This window comes from Centruroides vittatus, unplaced genomic scaffold (assembly GCF_030686945.1).
Source record: "Centruroides vittatus isolate TY-2023 unplaced genomic scaffold, ASM3068694v2 contig_955, whole genome shotgun sequence".
NCBI lineage: Eukaryota > Metazoa > Arthropoda > Arachnida > Scorpiones > Buthidae > Centruroides > Centruroides vittatus.
Window position 1 is genome coordinate 1,355,905 of NW_027122634.1, and position 18,760 is coordinate 1,374,664.

General features: G+C 29.5%; 1 protein-coding gene and 1 pseudogene across 2 annotated transcripts in view; one reads left to right on the forward strand and one right to left on the reverse strand.

Annotated features, from left to right (window-relative positions):
* Positions 1 to 4,042: 4,042 nt before the first annotated feature.
* LOC136985225 (four and a half LIM domains protein 2-like) lies at positions 4,043 to 6,809 on the reverse strand (annotated as a pseudogene).
* Positions 6,810 to 7,226: 417 nt separating this feature from the next.
* Fbxl4 (F box and leucine-rich-repeat gene 4) overlaps positions 7,227 to 18,760 on the forward strand; it is a 28,560-nt gene continuing 17,026 nt past the window's right edge. Inside the window, exons 1-6 of one of the 2 annotated variants that reach the window (XM_067282405.1) lie at positions 7,227 to 7,522; positions 7,603 to 7,699; positions 11,651 to 11,756; positions 14,283 to 14,375; positions 16,735 to 16,963; positions 18,350 to 18,420. In XM_067282405.1, coding sequence (XP_067138506.1) covers positions 7,229 to 7,522; positions 7,603 to 7,699; positions 11,651 to 11,756; positions 14,283 to 14,375; positions 16,735 to 16,963; positions 18,350 to 18,420 — 890 coding nt within the window. In that variant the 5' untranslated portion in view covers positions 7,227 to 7,228. The remainder of the gene's footprint in view (positions 7,523 to 7,602; positions 7,700 to 11,650; positions 11,757 to 14,282; positions 14,376 to 16,734; positions 16,964 to 18,349; positions 18,421 to 18,760) is intronic. The other variant, XM_067282404.1, reaches the window with a different exon arrangement.

Below are 18,760 nucleotides of genomic sequence, written 5' to 3' on the forward strand. Positions count from 1 at the left end.
AAAATGTCATGAGTTTCGCCGCACGGTATTTTTCGCAGAGTTATAAAGATTTCTAGTTCTATAAATCTGAAAAATTTGGTCTAGATTGGTCAAAGTGTTTACAAGTTTATAGGAACAGACATCGTTATATACAGGGTGTATCAGAATGACGTTTTAAAGATTTGGGGGAGTGTAGAGGATGAAATTTTGAACGTATTGATATAAGGAACCCATAGCCGGAAATGTGATATAAAGTTTCTACAGCGGTAGGAAGTGCTTGACCGCCCTTCACTTTGGTAGCTACCCTTCCGTCATGTTATTGTTTTTGACTTCTTCCTCTGGGGTTATGTAAAGTCCCTTGTGTACGTAACACCTGTAGGAACAGTTCCTGAGCTTACGGAGCGCATCTTTACAGCATTTAATACTATTAGAGGGGAGCGTGGCATCTTACAGAGAGTCGGACAAAACATGGTCCGTCGTTGCACATGACGTAACGAAGTTGGTGGTCGTCACATTGAACATTTAAAGTAGTGCAGCTACTGATTCGATGTACAGTTTGATTGTATTCTACTGTTTTGTCAATAAAACTTGTCATAAATACTGTATTCTGCTGTTTCATTCGGCATACCGACAGCAAAGTGCAAAGTGTTGTAGAAACTTTATATTACATTTCCGGCTATAGGTTCCTTATATTAAAACGTTCAAAATTTCATCTTCTACAATCCCCAAATTTTTAAAACGTCTTTCTGATACACCCTGTATATATATATACACACACATATGCAGTATATGTATTTCTAAGGATTGAATATTCTTACTATATTATTTTTTTTTATCAGAACTTTTCTTAGATGTGTTCACTTCTATGTAATATCTTTACACAGAATAGAACACATTTCTTACTCGTTGGATGTAAATGTAACAACTTTAAAGTTTCATCGATACAATTTAGGCATTTTAAAACCAGAAAATCTATTTCAGCATTTGGATAGTTGAACAAACTTTTTAAAATCACTTTAACTTTATAAAATTTGATTTCAAAAAGTCAATACTTTTAAATATAGTTGTTTAATTAAAAACATTTTTAAAAATTATAAAAAATAGCTTGTTATATAATCAAAATCATCTCTAATTAAAATCAAACTATTAAATTTTTTTAACCTTATATAGTAAGAAAATTTTTAAAATACAATAGTCTACTGAGCGGACTCTCGATTAGCTAATCTGGAATGAATGAGAAAAATGTTATTTGCAAATAAAGATCTGTAGTATTTAAATCCCAGTAAACAAAACATACATTCTAAAAGGAACATACAGAGAACAACACAACTATTTCACGTAATTAGGCCTACTCGTAATAAATTGGAAACTTTATCAAAATGTATATTCCTCTTGTTAATAAACTTAAGATATGATAGATTTGAAATGTTACAAAAGAAGAGATTTAGGATTTAGGGTGGCTTTGGAGTTTACCAAGGTTAAGCCCATATGTTTTTTTATTTCTTAATATTAGGTAAATTATTGTAGTTTGCAGTGAGAAAAGAGCTATGATATATATTATTCACAGTTTATATTGTATTTATTAATAAGATAGAGAGAGATTAAAGTTGAGCCAAAAAAGTTAGGAATAGCTTAGAGAGTGGGATTAAAAGTCAGTAGATTTAGTTCTTGGATTTCAAATCTAGGCTGTTAGAGGAAAAAGAGGAAATTCCAACTATTTAGACAACATATTCAACATATTTACAGACACAATAACGTAGAGATGATTGGAGGACGATGAGTTAGAGATTGACAAATAAAATAGGGAAATATAGGATGGCAAGAGTTCAGACAGTATTATTAGATATTGACAGTGATAGCAATTATACTAAGTATAGAAGAAAGACATGTTAGTGATATTTTAAACCTACATAAATAAAGGACAGGTGTATTAAACCACAAATAAATCTTCATTTACATTCTATATTTGACAGTGCAGAATATTATATTACCAAACTATGTAGAGCCAATGTGAGTGTTATAATTTTAAGAAATGTAATTTCTCATGTCAAAAATACAAAACTATTTTATCCCAAATACTATTTCTCGCTACACTAAATCAAGTAAAATTGTATAGCACAATTTATGTAGTGTTAAAGTTAATAAATTATTTAAAAAATAGTGTCTTTATCTGAATTAAATTTCTGACTATTTAAATGTATCAGAAAATAAGCTATGGTTTTCCTAATTATATTGTCATACCTGTGTAATAAAACAAAACAGTAAAATTCAAATTTATTTACTTATTTCACCATTACCTATTTATTAAACAGATATATTATGCAAAACTCATTCACAATATGTAACAATGTAACAGTTTTTAACATTATAAAAGAGCTTCTTGTCTTTAAAATTGTTGAAACTAATATCTCAAGTACTACAGTAGAGATAACAGACTTATAACAATACTACTGGTAACATTAAAATGATAGAAGATTGCATTCTGATGAGAGAAGTATCATTTTTATGTTACCAGTAGCAGGGTGATAAGTCTCTGTTATCTCTACTATAGTATTTGAGATGTTAGTTTTAACAGTTTTAAACAGATCTCTATTTAAAAGCTGGATAAATTAGATCGAAAATATAACTATTCCCGATTTATCCACATCCTCATCTGTAATTTAAAATTAATGTTATTAATTTTTTTTTTCTAAACCAAATACACTTTTTCTTTCTTTATACATGATATAAAATTTAAAAATGTAATTACGAATGAGATTTTTTTGATAAAACAGTAAAAAAAAGTTACAAAACTGTTTGAAAACGGGAAAATTACATATTAACCAAAGGATAAACAAACCTCTCGCCTAACAGCGACTTTCACGTCAGCTATCAGCAACTTGAGAGATTGGAGAGGGTAGCGCAAGGACCGGTATATCTATCGACTCTGGACTCTGATTGGACTAAACGTATTTTATTATAACAATCACAAAGTTATTCTCTCATTCTAAATCATTAACTCATTCTAAAATGACTTCGAAATGTAAAATTATCAAACGTCAGTATAACAGATTCCGAATACATTTTAACTGAAGATAGCGGTCCATTTCGTTGATTACAGTTAGTAATTGCTTCGTTGATTTTATCACGATCTGACGTCAGCTTCCATTTGAATAATTGTATTGGTTACTTCATCATTTTCGACCAGTTTGTTTGCGATAATTGTTGCAATCATGATTTTAACTTCACCCACCATTTTGCCCAGTTGTCTAACTAAGAATAATCGTTCAGTGATGCTCAGAACACTCTTAGCTCCGCCCACTAAGCCACTCTGAATTCTAACTTCGGTGTTCTGCGTTACTGAACACGGCCCAGGATCACGATTATTAGAATATAAGATTGGAGAAACTCCAATATTCAGTGTGTCGAAAAAGCGGCTAGAGACAAATTGTGCCACCAGGACTGGCAATACCAGTAAGTTAGGCAATGCTGCTATAGCAGGTTTATGTAAAGGATCGCATTAGTATAGTGGTACTGGACACAGAGATTCACACTGACACGGATTGACAGTAATATTCGCGTTTAATAGAATAATAAAGCAACGCTTACAATAGAGATATGTAGTCTAGTTCCGTGGTTATCAATCTTTTTGAAGTCGGGGAACACTAAACTTTGACATTTTCTTCCGCAGAACACTTAAAATACATCAGCATTAATGTAAGCTATCTGCCAAGGGGAATGCCTAATGGGAGAGGAAATTAACCACTATTTCGATGTCAGACACATGAAGGAAATCCGGAAAACTATGTGGCCAGCCCAATGGTCAAGCACGAACTCACGACCGGTTCAATGGTTTATGCACTCGGTCGTTGATGGGTTCACGGCTTTCATAACCGACTCATAAACATAAAATAAAAGTAAAATAACTTTAAGATATTTTGTTATATTGTATATTTAGCTATTAAAAAGTGTACTCGAAAATTATATAATGAAAAGTAAAACAAAAACAATTTATTCATAGTAAAATTTTGCAGTTTATTTTTCGTAAATTATTTATTTATTTATTTTGCAAGATCATTTTTTAAAAATTTATCAGCTACAAATTAAATTAGAATCAAAAAATTTTGTTATACCAAAATAAATCAAGTTTAGAAAATTGAGATTCTGAAATTTCTTCCTAATTCAGTTGAATTTTGTATAATTTTTGTTAAATTGTCTATTTTAGAATTAATCCAATTAATTTATACGGAGAACTTTTGTTTGGCGCATTCGGGACATAAGATGTCAGATCCATCGAAGATGAAGCCTTTTCCAACCATTGATCTTTTACACACGCCGCACAGAAAACAATCGTTGTGCCAATTTCGATCTTCAAAAGATATAAAGCGTGTTCCTCCGATGCCTAGAAGATAAGAAGATTTGATACTTCACTTACGATAATTATGATTATTAATCTACTAACACGAATTAAAGAAACCGACCTGTAATAGGACTGTTGCAAGCGTAGCATCTCTTGGCAAATAATTCTCCGAAACATTCGGCACAGTATGGTTTTTCGTCTTTCGAAGTAAAACGCTCTCCAGCTAGACACGTTTGGCAATTTACGCAAGAGAAACATTCCCGATGCCACGGTTCGTTGCGATATGTGACACCACCCGTAGTTATTATTTGGTTACATTTGATGCAACGAGTGGAAAACTTCTGCTCGTAGCATGTGGTGCAATAAATATCATTATCTCTGGGGATAAAGCTTTTAGTCCCAATGGGATTTTTGCAAACGACGCAACAGAAACATTGTTCGTGCCACTGTTTGCCCTTATATTCCATTTTCTTTGTACCTGTAACAATGATCAAATTTGATGAGTCTAATTATGTTAATAATGGCAAACTGTTAACGATTCCAAATTAGCAATATTTTTTACCTGCCCGAAATATTTCTCCACATTCATCGCATCTGGTAGCAAACGCAGCGTCGTAACAACTTGTGCAATAAACTTTATCAGCTTTTGAACCGAAGGGTTTGTTTATCAATGAATTATGGCACTTGCTGCATGAAAAGCAACTTTCGTGCCAATGTTTACCCTTATAAGAAAGATCCTGGAAAAAATGTTAGACTTAATTACAAATTTTTGGAAAAAAATTTGCGATGATTCTACCTTCGAATCTACACCAATGGAACGCCCACACTCGTCACAGGTGTTGGAGAACAATCTCTCATAGCAACGAACACAATAGGGATGCTCGTCACGCAATACATATCGTTGTCCTGTCAGAGAATCGTCACATTTCCAGCAGCAGAAATGAGTAGTGTGCCAATCTTTAGACATGGCTTTGGTGTATTCTCCGGCAAAGATTAACTAAACTTAAAGGCAAAAAATTATTTTCATATTCTGGATTCTGGATTCATGATAAAGCTTAGAAAAAATTGATAACCTCATCGCAGGCTGCACACCGGGGTCGGATCTGTTCCGCGTAATGACGTTCGCAATATATCTTTTTATCCTTTATGCAGCAAGCTAAATCCACCAACAGCTCTTTACAAACAAAACAGACGAAACAAGATGGATGGAAAGGATATCTCTCACCTAATCTAGGAGCAATCACTGCTATATCTCCAGAAATCATACTCCCTTCACATTGATAACATTCCTTAAAAAATAATAATTTTTTATAGTAAAGAATAAAAAGATTTTAAAACAAATACTGTTTATTCTCACAAATGTCTGCTCCGAAATGCTTTTGACATAGGCAATATCGAGTGCAGTTCTCTGTCGTTCGTTGATGAAATCTGCATATTGTTGTTGATATTCCTTTCCTAAAAATTTGCAATAACGCGGAGAGAAAATCTTGCTTGGGTAGTTGAGCGATGAGTTGTTTTTCACGATATTTCTCCCCAAGAGTTCCGAGCCGAGGTACTTTTTGAGAAGGAATTTGAACAAAGTATTCTTGGATCTATAATTTTAGATGTTTAATGATATAAAATAATAGTTTTCTAATATCAAAAACAAGAAATTTACTTTATCCTTAGATAAATCAGATGGCATCCAGGCGTATCCTTCTTCCAAGGCATTCCGTTTAAATGACGATTTGTTCGATTGTCGTGGATCTTTCAGACCTATTCTATCTCGGACGTTCACAATATCATTATGATAGATATCATGACATTCACGTTCGCATTTACAGTTATCGCAGACAGTTCTATAAGAAAAGTTATTATTCATAATATAATCTGTATAATTATGAAAAGATTGCGGCAACAACAATATTGCACCTCCATGGATGTGGTTTGAATCCTATGCAATTATTTTTGCAGTCTAAACATCGTTGTCCCTCATCTATTTCTTGAATTAATACATCCTTCGAAAATAAAATAATAGCAAAAACTTATATATAAATAATAAATCAGCAGTTTTTCATGAATTATTGACAAAAATCTTACAAATTCCAATTTAAATATCATTAATATAAATAGTTGACAGCCAGATGACCGAGCGGTCAAGGTGGCAGCCTACCGCTATGGGAGACCCGGGGTCAAATTCGGTCGGGTCGAAAAATCCCCAGGAATTTTTCGGAGTATGGTGCGACCGGATATGTCGGTCTCCGTCCCTCACCATCCGACCACCCCATTATAGATCTAGCGGAACCCATAATGGGCTTGCCAAAAGAGGTCCTCTTATTGCTCACAGGGTGGAAAGAGTTAGAAAAAAATTATATATAAATAATTACGGAAATAGAGTTAAATAAATGAAGCCTACCGAGATTCTATCATCCCTTTTCTCCATTATCCTTAATCTGCTTGTTTTAACAAAAACTTCACTTTTATATACGTGCAAAAGGAAACCGACTAAAAGTTTTTTGATTGTTTTCTGATTGTTATTTGTTGTTATTGCACGCAATGTTGTTTCTTAATTGTTATATTGATATTTCAATCAATGCTTAACAATGAAAAGTTCGAAATTCATTATAACTAAAGTAAGCGTTAAAAATATCACACTCTATCTAATCTTAGTAATTTTTCAACTTTTTTCGTGTATTTTTATTTATAGTCTTTTTCCATCCTGTGGGAGTCTTACAGGAGGAGGCCGGATGGCCGAGCGGTCTGGAGGATCCGGGTTCGAATCCGGTGAACTTTGATCTCCGGTCACGGCAGTGGCGTAGCTAGGGGGTGCGGTAGGTGCGGTTTGCACCGGGCCCCTGGAAAGCGATAGGCCCATGGGGGCCCCAAAATCACAAGAACAAGGACCCAACAATTTATTAAGACGCCAAGAAGATGGCTACTTCCTGGCTATTTTTACGGATCAGTTTGTTGATGAAAAAAAGTCTGGCAACACTGTTCCAAAAACGATGTGCATGTTTGTATACAAGTACATATGTCGATATGTCTGTCAATTTGTTTTCTATATACAATCCCGGACCGACTACCATAGAACAATACGTAGAAGAAGTGAAAGATTTTAGTTCTCAATACGGAAGCGAAGGTAGCATCTCTTACACGGCGTTAAATGTTGTTGGTGAACCGAATATTTTTCCGAAATTCGGTGATTACACCCAAGCATTTCTTTTGGTGGGTCGAAACATAGAAAATACTTTCATATTTAAATATTATACTTTTCAATTAATTTATGCTTTTACTGTTTTTTTTAGAGAACTTATGGAAGTTGGTGGTTAAATTCGGCATCTTTACAGAAACCGTTTTCTTATTGTATTCCAAAAGATGAAGTAATAAGTCAGGATTTTCTTGGTATAACTTACTTTTATCAATCATCACGCGATAAAGAGTAAATTTATCTCTTCACATACCTTTGTGGGTAATTCAGTGGTTTATGTCGGTCAACATTGATTGCAAATTTTTAAATATTTATATGAGAGTATTCTTTAACTCATAATAAACCAATTCAAATGTATTGATTTTCAATTTTTTAAATCGTTATTAAAAATATCTATATAGTTTTACTGTATAAATTGATCGACTTAAACATTGGGATTACTCTGTTGCATGTCGGCAGCCCCTATGTATGTAAAAGAAAAACAATTTTTTCATAGATTCCTACTGGTTAAGTTCAATACACACAAAAAAATGCACCTGCTTAAAGTTTTATCTTGGCTGTTTGCTTGAATGTCATATAGTACGTAGGCTGTTTTTTTTTCAAGCTCCAATGATCCATAAAAAAAAGACAAGTGTAAATAACAAAATGAATTTATTACCAAAAGTTAGGTACAAGCATGGTTACTTTTTGACGTAATCACTGTGAAAATTGAGAAATTTGTCATATCTGTGGATGAACTTTTCCATCCCCTTGTCATAGAATGTTGCTGCCAATGACTTGAGATGGGCCCTAACATTGTTTTGAAGATTGTCATTAGTCTCAAACCTCTGCTCTCCTAGCCACTTTTCCTGTTCAGGAAAGAGGTGGAAGTCACTCAACACTAAATTGGGGCTATACGCAGGGTGTTTAAAGGTGGTGAAGACTTCCACCCAGTTTAAAACTTTTTAATGTGTGAAGACTTCCACTACTTTCCCAAACTGAAAACGTGGCTAGCAGGGCAAAGGTTTGAGACTAATGAACTAATGACGATCTTCAAAACAACATTGTTAAGGCCATCTCAATTCACTGGCAGCAACGTTCTATGACAAGGGAATGGAAAAGCTCATCCACAGATATGGCAAATTCCTCAATCCTCACGGTAATTATGTCAAAAAGTAACCACATCTGTACCTAACTTTTGGTAATAAATTCATTTTGTTATTTACACTTGTCTTTGTTTTATGGACCGTTGGAGCTTGAAAAAAACTGCCCTCATATATACAGTAAATTCTGTGTAAACTGGAATTGCACGAAACGAATATTTTTTCTGTTTTGAACAGGTTCTTTTTCACTGCTGAAAATCACTCCATTCTGAAGAATTTTTTCCTTTGAGACAAGTTTTCTTTTTACTTAGATTCTGTTTTGGACATGTTTAACTGTATATTTATATGGTAAATAAACTACAAATTTTCAGAATGCATTTACAAAATTAAATATTGAAAATATCACATTTACAAGTTAACGTATTTTTTCATTAATTTGGGACAAAACATAAATTATATTATTTACATGGATATAATTTGTTATTCCATAGACCATAGTATATTCTCTAGTTGTTTGACAACAAGTTAGAACTACAAATACATCTCGCTAGATGGATGAAGTTAGAACTATAACAAAAATACCTTTCCTTGAGTTGTATCCAGTCTGGTTAATTCTGTTTATCAGTTATCTTGATATAAACAGAATTAGAGATTGAATACAACTCAGCATAACACAATTATAATTGAAATCATCTATAACCAGAATTCTATGTTCCTGGAGTTTGTTGAATATCGATGCTATCTTTGACATTTCTAAAGACCATTAGATTGTATTTGGATGTAAAGTTCTCAACCTTGGCAATGTTCTTATTTAATTCTGCTAGAGATGCATTTAATATTACTGTATTGAATATGCTATTTGGAGAACATATTTGTTTAGAACAGATAAGCATGCTACATTCTGTGTATACAGAAATCAGGTTTTGTATAGAATTATTGTATTCTGAAAATGAAATTGAAATAATTCATTGTTCATTCAGTTTCTTCCAGATAATAAAGCAAATTTGGATGTAACCAAGGATTGTTCCTGGATTCATGACTCCATTTAGTATTTTGCTTGTATAGTGATGACCTACAGTTGTATTGTTTATAATACCTGATAAAGATAAAATCTTGCTGTAACAAATAAGTTTTTAAGATTTTTTTTTTAATTGGAATAATGGAATATTGGTTTTTAGTTAAAAACAGGTTTGTCTCAAACAACGTGGAGTTTCTGTTACAGAAAAACCTTATTATTTCAATTTCATATAATTCAAAACATCACATAATTTGAAGTCAAGTCTAGTCCCCAGCCAAAAGAATAGGATTTTCATATATTTTTGTTCAAATAATTCAAAATATGCATACAATGAAATTTGAAGTAATCTGCTCTGGTGACCTGCAAAAATATTGTTTAATTTGAAATCATCCATCATAGTCATGTGTTTATGAGGAAAGTTCCATGTCCAAGTGGCAGTTTCATTTTTGGTTTTACCAATTACATTGTTGATTTATTGGACATCTGTTCAAGGTCTTTCAGACATTGTACATGTTGTCAGTGAAGAGAGAACTTTTTTATTTTTATTGAAGAAATTTGTTTGGCATTTAATTATTTTGGACAGTTTTTTCAAAATCTATTGTGTCAATAATTCAAACTTCATTAAATACACGTGTGTATTCAGGATAGAATTTCTACATTGATACAGCTTGTTTTCATCAGATCACATGATTTTTGTAATCTTAAACTCAAGACAATAAATTCTTCATAGAACTAGCCATTGGTCCTCTTGACAAAATTTGTGGGTAATTCTTATTGAAGCACTTAAACTTTTTTCTTACATTACTTTCAGGTCTTCCTTTGAATATAGTTTTATTACATTTTCATTGTTTTTATTATTTGTATTACGTTTTCCATGCAGTAATACACACTACCTGACAGTTTTTTCAAAATAACTTTAATTATTAAGTAATAACTTGTAATAGTGCATTTGTAACCAAACCAGTGAAATTATATTCGATAGTAGCATAATTTTATTCAGGAATTTCAAAAAAATTTTATTGAACTGAAATAATTTGAAGCTGTGATTTTTTTGGTCCCTTGAGTTTCAAAATAACAAAGTCTTACTGTAATCAGGGTTCTGCTGTATATCTAAAAAATAAACATTTTAATTATAAACAAAATTCTTAACATTTTTTTGTACACTTGATCTTTATTCTGATATTTGTTTCTATTATTTTATTATTATCAGAATAAATATCAAATCTACAAAATAATGTCAAGAAGTTTGATTGTAATTAGAATGTTTATTTTTTTGAATAAACACTATAGTAGAAAACACTGATTAACAGAGACACTGCATTGTCTGAGGCAAGTCGGTAACTGAATACATTACTTTTCTTATACAGTTTTTCATAAAAAAGTTTGAAATGATTACATGTATTAAAAAACAATTCGCTTCTGTTACTTTTTATCATTTTAATTATAATATGAATCAAATCATTCATATTAAAATGTAACTAAAATGCACATATTAAAATGTTACAATGTAAAATGTAATAGTACACATTTTTATTCGTAAAACTATTATATGTATAGTAGCTGTATAATAAATGATATAAAAAAAACGTTATATATGATTAAATTTACCAAGGCATAGAAAGAGACTTAAAAGTGATATACCATATAAATCTTTTATATTTTTAATTTTAAATCCAAAAATTGGCCATGATCCCTGTTTTATCCAAGTTGTCAGCCATCCAAGGTAGCATTGGTCCACATTACCTTGAATAATCAGAATTTATTGTATAACTGATAAATATTTAATTTTTGAGTGACTTTTTTCCACAACAGAATTTGTTCTTTAGACTTCAGAATGAATTTGAATTTAAATCACTGGTAATATATGCCCCCACAAGAAATTTAGTGTAAATAATTTCTCAAGCTCTGAAGAAATGCTTAATGGTTCTGAAATTCAGCATGATGATGATGATTTAAATTGTTGAAGATAAAAAATAATTATAATTTTGTTGAATTCATTTAATTGGTTGTTTAATTTTTGACTAATTTTATCTTTTTATTTTCAGAAGTCAGATTTAAAGAAAAAGTATATCCATTAGAACTGAACATTTATGAAACTTATAATCCTGGTGCAATTGTTAAAGTGCTTGCATATAGCTATGGAAGTGCAGAGTTTGTATTATTTATTTGTATATAATAAATTATTTTTACTAGTAATTAAACATTTTAATTATTAACAACAACAATTTAATTAACAATTAATTATTTTAATTGAACTTAATTAAGTTCATTTAAAATAATTAAATTTTATAACAAATTTATAAATGTTAGTTTATTTTCATGATTAAATTTTACATTTTAAATTTAAACATTCATTTTTTTTAAACAATAAAATAGCTAAATACAGTGGAACCTCACTTAACGAGCATAATTCGTTCCAGAGTCTTACTCATAATGCAAAACACTCATTAAGCGAAACAATTTTTTCCATAGAAATTAATGTAAAATACGATAATGCGTTCCACGCCGAAGAAATGCTCAAATGTTTTATTTACAACGTTTATTCAAAAAGAATTGTACAATATACGCTGTTAAGGAGCATGAATCATCATCATCTTTTCTTCTAGCACAGAATGAACCATCCTGGAATGAGAATTTGATTTGCACAAACAAAAAAAAAAAAAATTACAACTGATATGTTTGATAAACACTCCAAACGATATTCCAAATTCTTGGGTTATGTAAAGGCTATAATTAAATATTAGAAAATAATTAATTTGACTAGAGGTAGGCAGTTATGTTTCCATCTCGTATGAAATTTAATAATTATAAATAGTTAATTTTTAATTCAGACATTTCTAAAATTTAGTTTGGAATCGGTCATTAAATTTAATGACCCAAGAATTTGGCATATTGTTTGGCGTGTTTATTATATAACGGGCTATGGTTGTTGATGTTTATAAGTAATATGTGTGAGCACAAGTTTGGAAAAATATGTGATCACAAGCGACACTAAGATGCTAGCGAAAGGAGTGCTAAACACAGACTGATGGAGCATGTTGCATGCGCACAATTTGGGACTTCCCCTCTCCTTGTCACTTGTTATGCGAAACATCGCTCGTTAAGTGGGGAAAATTTTTACAATTTGTTTTTCTCGTTATGCAAAATACTCGTGCGAGGTGCTTGTTAAGTGAGGTTCCACTGTACATTTTTAAGAATTACTAAAACTGATTATTTAATCATTTAATCACATGAGAAATATTTAATCTTACAATTAAAAATTTGATATTTGTAAGAATATATTTGATAAAAAAATCTTTTTTATAAAAAAAATATTTAATAATTTACATAGATTACTGAATATTTTATGAATATTCATTTTATCTAAATAATACTTAAATACTAAATAAAATCTAATATACTTAAATCAACTTTGGCATATTATAGAAATATAGAAAAATAGATCATGTTAACTCTGAAAATTGCATATAATATGCTGTAAATAAACTGTTATTAATTGTTACCATGTTGCGTTAAGATGCTTTAATAAATTATATAGTTTTTTTTTTTTAATCAAAACAAAATAAAAATATGATTGAAAGTTTGACTTCTTAGAAAGGTTACAAGATGATAATATAATATGTATATAAAAGGAGTGGGGGTCTCTATTTTAAAGTAGTATGTATTTTTTTGGAGGATTCTAGAGAGTAACTACTCAAAATTTGTTCAGATACTCAAAAGGTTTGGGAGTTTGAAAATAGCAGGATGAAATAAGAGAGGAGGAGTTAGGGATCAAACTTTTTAGTATTCCATGTTTCCCATAGAGTACCAAAGAAAATAACAAACTTGTTAAAATAAATCATATATTCTTCACAAATACTTTTGATAACATTATTCTAAATGCCAGATGAATTCTAATGTTATTAAAAGTATTTGTGAAGAATATATGATTTATTTTAACAAGTTTGTTATTTTCCTTGGTTTAAAGAACTATTAACACTGAAAGACAGTTTTAAAACCAACATCGGGTAATAATGGTGTATGTCATTATTGTATTATGTTAAATACATCTTGAGTGAATGCTTCAGAATAAAACATTAGAGACAAGCAAGAATTTAAGGTTTCTTCTCTATTTTTTTAATTTATAAAATATGCATGTAAAATTAAAGATGGATTATAAATTCATGATTGTTAAATTTAAAAAATTAGAGATTTTAATGCTAATAATTTTTGTATAACAATAAAATTATTTTTGTGTTTCTTAATAAATTGGCATGAGAATAATTTCAATTCTTTTGAGAACATTCTCCAGAGAAGGTTTGAAGATTAACATAAATAAAAATGGAAATAGATCATAGAAAAGATTTATATGCTTTTTGGGCTTGAAAAAAAGAAACAAGTTCATAAATTCTTATAATTCCATTTGAATCATGAAAAAGATCAATAGAGTATGTATAAAAATATCAAAAAAAAATCTTTTTTTAAGTTAGTCTAAAATACTAAAGAAAACAAGTAACTGCTATAATATTGACATATTTTTAATTTTGAAGGTTAATATCATCTGAGATAATTATTGTAGTTGAAAAATTAAACTATTATTTCTTTTGTATGATTGTGTAATGACGAAATTTATTGGCATTATTATATACTTTTTTTATTGGGAATTTATATTAAAACTGTTTATGTTTTATTTTCCAGATGGAAGATTATTTGGAAAAGTTTGCCTCAAATAGTACATTCTCAATCTCGGATATTTAAAATTGAAACAAAAAATGTTAACTTTGCTACAGAGTAAGTATTAAAGTATTGAAGTTTTTTTATTCAGTTCATATGCAAAATTAAAAATTTTAAATTATATTTTTTAAAAATCAATATTACTTTATTTTTCAGGTATTAAAAATAAAGTAAAAAAAATATAGCATAATCTTTCAGGTGAAATAGAAATCAGTTGCTATGAAGTTAATTTTACTTGTATTACTGTGTATAATTTTTTTTTCAACATCTCAAAATTAACAGAAAAATAACTTAAAATTATTTATTTTTAAAAATCATATATGTGGGTTGTTCAAAAAGTTCCCGAATTTTTTTAATAGCTCCTCCAGTTGGTTATTTTTTAATCCGCTTAAAGGTGTTGTGTCCATGGAAACCTCCCGAGTAACCTCCTTCAATCCGTTTGTTGATATGTTGTTTTGCTGATAAGTTATGGCTGTTTATGTGTAGATTGTGGGGTTCGGCAAAAAATCAGATCCGCGGAAATGAGCTCTATGAAGGAGCAGCGTTTTTCTGTGAAATTTTGTGTGAAACTCGGGAAATCATTCACAGAAACTTCTGACAGGTGTGTGAAACATTCCCCAACCCAAAAAAGCTCGACAAATTTGCTCAAATGTTAAGGTGATGTTGACTGTTTTTTTCGATGCAATGGGGGTTGTGCATAACAAATACCTACCTACAGGCCAGACAGTCAACACGGAGTACTACCTGGAAGTTATGAAATGCCTAAGAAACAGAATCAGGCAAAAATGGCCTGAACTTTGGAGCAGTGGCGAGTGGTTTTTTCACCATGACAATGCACCGGCCCATTCGTCCCTCAGAACTTGTGATTTTTTGGCCAAAAACAAGATTGCTGTGTTTCCCCACCCACCCTACTCACCTGACCTGACCCCATGTGACTTTTTCCCGTTCCCCAAACTAAAAAAACATGCTCAAAGCATAAAGATTTGCCACCATTCCAGAGATAGGAAAAAAATGATGGAGAAACTTATTAGCATTCTGGAAAAAGCATTCCAGGACTGTTTCAAAAAGTGGAAACACCATTGGATAAGTGTATACATTGGGGAGGAGACTACTTTGAAGGGGACCCTGACAAATAAATTGTAAGTGAAGTATTTTTTTTGTAATAAATAAAGTTCAGGAACTTTTTGAACAACCCTCGTATATCATTAATATTTTTATTCATAAATTTCCATAAGAGAATGTTTAGATTTTATAGATTTCATTAATAAGATTATTTACAGTTTGCTAATAATTTATTGTTGCTGTCTATGAATTTTTCCAGTTTTTGAAGATGGTTTTCTCAAAAGAATAGAAACTGTTTATATAAGATGATGCATCCATTACATGGTGAATATATTAAACATGAGGTCTAACAGAGAATTTTCACGGGTCTCTAATTCTTTGTTGGACTAGTTAAAAAGTTTTTCTGATTTAGATCCATTAAAAAATATGCTTAAATGTCAAAAATCCAGACTAATTGGGGCTGATCCACCTGGAATTTCAAATAATACATATAAATTAGCATTTTAAGTACTGTAATTCCAAGTTTAATTGTTTTAAGTTCAAGCCAGTATTTTGCAAGTAATGTAGGCATATTTAAAAAAGATTCCGAATATAACTTACAGAATCACTGTATTTAAACAAAAAATACACTAATAATTTTAAAATTAAAAAAATTATAAATTCTGAATAAATATTAGAAAATCAACAATTTATATCTGAAAGAACACAGGTCAAAAGAACATCAACTATGAAGTTATCATTGAAGTGCTTAATATTCATTTTTCAACAGCCAATTCTGGATTTTTAATGATTCACTGTATTTGATTTATTAAAAAGAAAAACATCAAAGGAAATATTATCAGTAAAACCAAGTTAATAGAAAAAGTAGTTTCTTATTGGAACCGTGGTGATAATGGTAATAAATTGCAATGAAATCATGCTTCATAGAATAGAATCATCATAAAAGTCAAATACAAGTTCTCAAAGTATTGATTTAATTTTAATCTTTAACAAAAATTGTTTTGTTGTTAAAAATATAAAAATATTTAAAATATATTGAAACAAATAAATTCTAATTTAAATTCATGTTTACATTAAATTTTTATGATTTGCATTAATCTCATAATTGTTAAAAAATTACAAATAGTCAAAATAAATCGTCTAGGGAATATATAATAATTAAAATCATTTAAACCATTTTTAATTAACTTTAATAATTATTAAATTTGATTACTAAATATTTTTCAAACCAGGAGATATTAATATATTTAAATTACAAACTGAGATTTTATGATCTATGATACATAATTTATTTTTTTTATCACATTTATAAATTTTAAAAGATAATAATTGTTTATTTACTTATTTTTATCAGTTTATATCGATTGGAATTTCATCATGCACATCTAAAATATTATTATGAATTGGATGCCATATCACTTACTGGAAAATCTCTCCTATTTTCATTCCAATATATCCTTCAAAGTGAATCTAATTTAAATGCAAATGAAGAAATTGGTCTCGCAGAAACATTTGAAAAAGTTAGTTTAAAGGCTATTAAAGAATATAAATCATTAGCAAATGGATATTTTGATCTTTTACCTGTAAGTTTCTATTTTGTCAATAGATGTATAATTTTGTATTGTAAATTTAATAACATAAACACAGTTAAATTGATTGAACAATAACTACAAAAAACATTATTTATGATTGTTTTTGTAATATAATAGCATAAAATTAAGGATAAAGAAAATATATGTATAAATCGTTTTTAATGGTGATTATCATATCTCACTTATTATGTCTAAAGTATTGGAGATTTATAATTATCTGTTAATAACTGAAATATCTTGTAAAATTCTTATATCAAAGTAATGAAATAGAATAATAACCTATTATCAGTTTTAGCTTAAAACATGTTAAATGAATTTGTATATGTTGATATAAACAGTTTATATCACATATATATAGATATATGTGATATAAACAGAAATTAACTTATTCAAACTATTTTTATATTATTGCATATTATTGAGAGTCAGCAAAGTTTATTCTACTTATATTGATAAAATTATCATCAATATAAATAAAATGATAAAAGTTATTATTATTAATTTTAAAATAGTTTTTCTTTATTTTATCTGTAACAATAAAAATTAAATTCAATAATACATATTTTTACTTAGTTGTCTTTTATATTTTCAAAAAGTAATTACAGGAAATCCTCAAAATTCGGGACAAAATATTCACGACTTTAAATGATTGAATTTCAAATTATCCGAGATTTATATATTTTTGTATAATAATGCAAATACCATGTAACTGATGTAATTTATTAAGCAAACAGAATACAAATACTTATACAGAACACTATTTTTTTGTTAATTAATAATGATAATATAAATGTGAAGGTAAACAGCATGTACTCAGAACCTCACAGGTTGTTAAATAGGTTTTATAAAAAGTAAAGCAGAATTTTTCAAAATGTAGCCCAAATTATTTTTAAAGTGGCCCAAAAATAGTAAGACGCCTAAACATAATAGCCTAGAGCCCTTCAAATATCTCAATCTGCTACTAGTAGCCCAATTTTGCCATCCCAAAAACCATTCATATTTTATGAGATAAGAGAAAAAAGGGTATTTCATGGGTAAGGTGACAACCAAAAATGTGTTATCATAAAAGCAAAGCCGTATAGAGTTGTTCTCAGTCTGTTGTTCTCTTATAGCATAGAGGTTACTTTGATCTAAATGAACCAGTTAACATACACATATCACAGTTTGGACAGAATTTTCATTTTGAATTTCGAACTAACCAAATTCCTTAACATGTAAATCTCTATATTCCCCCTACCAGGACAAAAGTATGGTTACAAACTAATGGGATTTCAAATTATTTAAGTTTGAATTAATGAGGATTTCCTGTAATCTAATTTGATCAATTTATACATTATAATTTATTTATACACTAATTACATTCATTTTTATTTCCAGAGTGAAGTGTTTAATGTAATTTTAAGTTACTTAGATTTAATGTCTTTATGTATAGCTGCAAGAGTTTCAAGGTATGGATAGTTTAATTATATTAATATGAATTATCAATAATAATGTTTTTTAACTATGATGAAAAGCAAAAACTCTATGTAATAAATTAATTTTTTTTATAATATTTATCAGTATAGCTGTTGTAAAATAGAAGTTTTATATTTATAAAATATATTTCTGTTGAAGTTTGTCAGAAAGAAATTACCATATTTACTTGCATATAAGATGATCTCACATATAGGATGAGGTGTGACTTTAAAGATCAAAATAAAGAAAATTAGATTTATTAATACAATTCTAGTTTTATTTCATTTAATCACAAATAAAATATCAAACGTCTGTAAGTGTACACATTTTCCC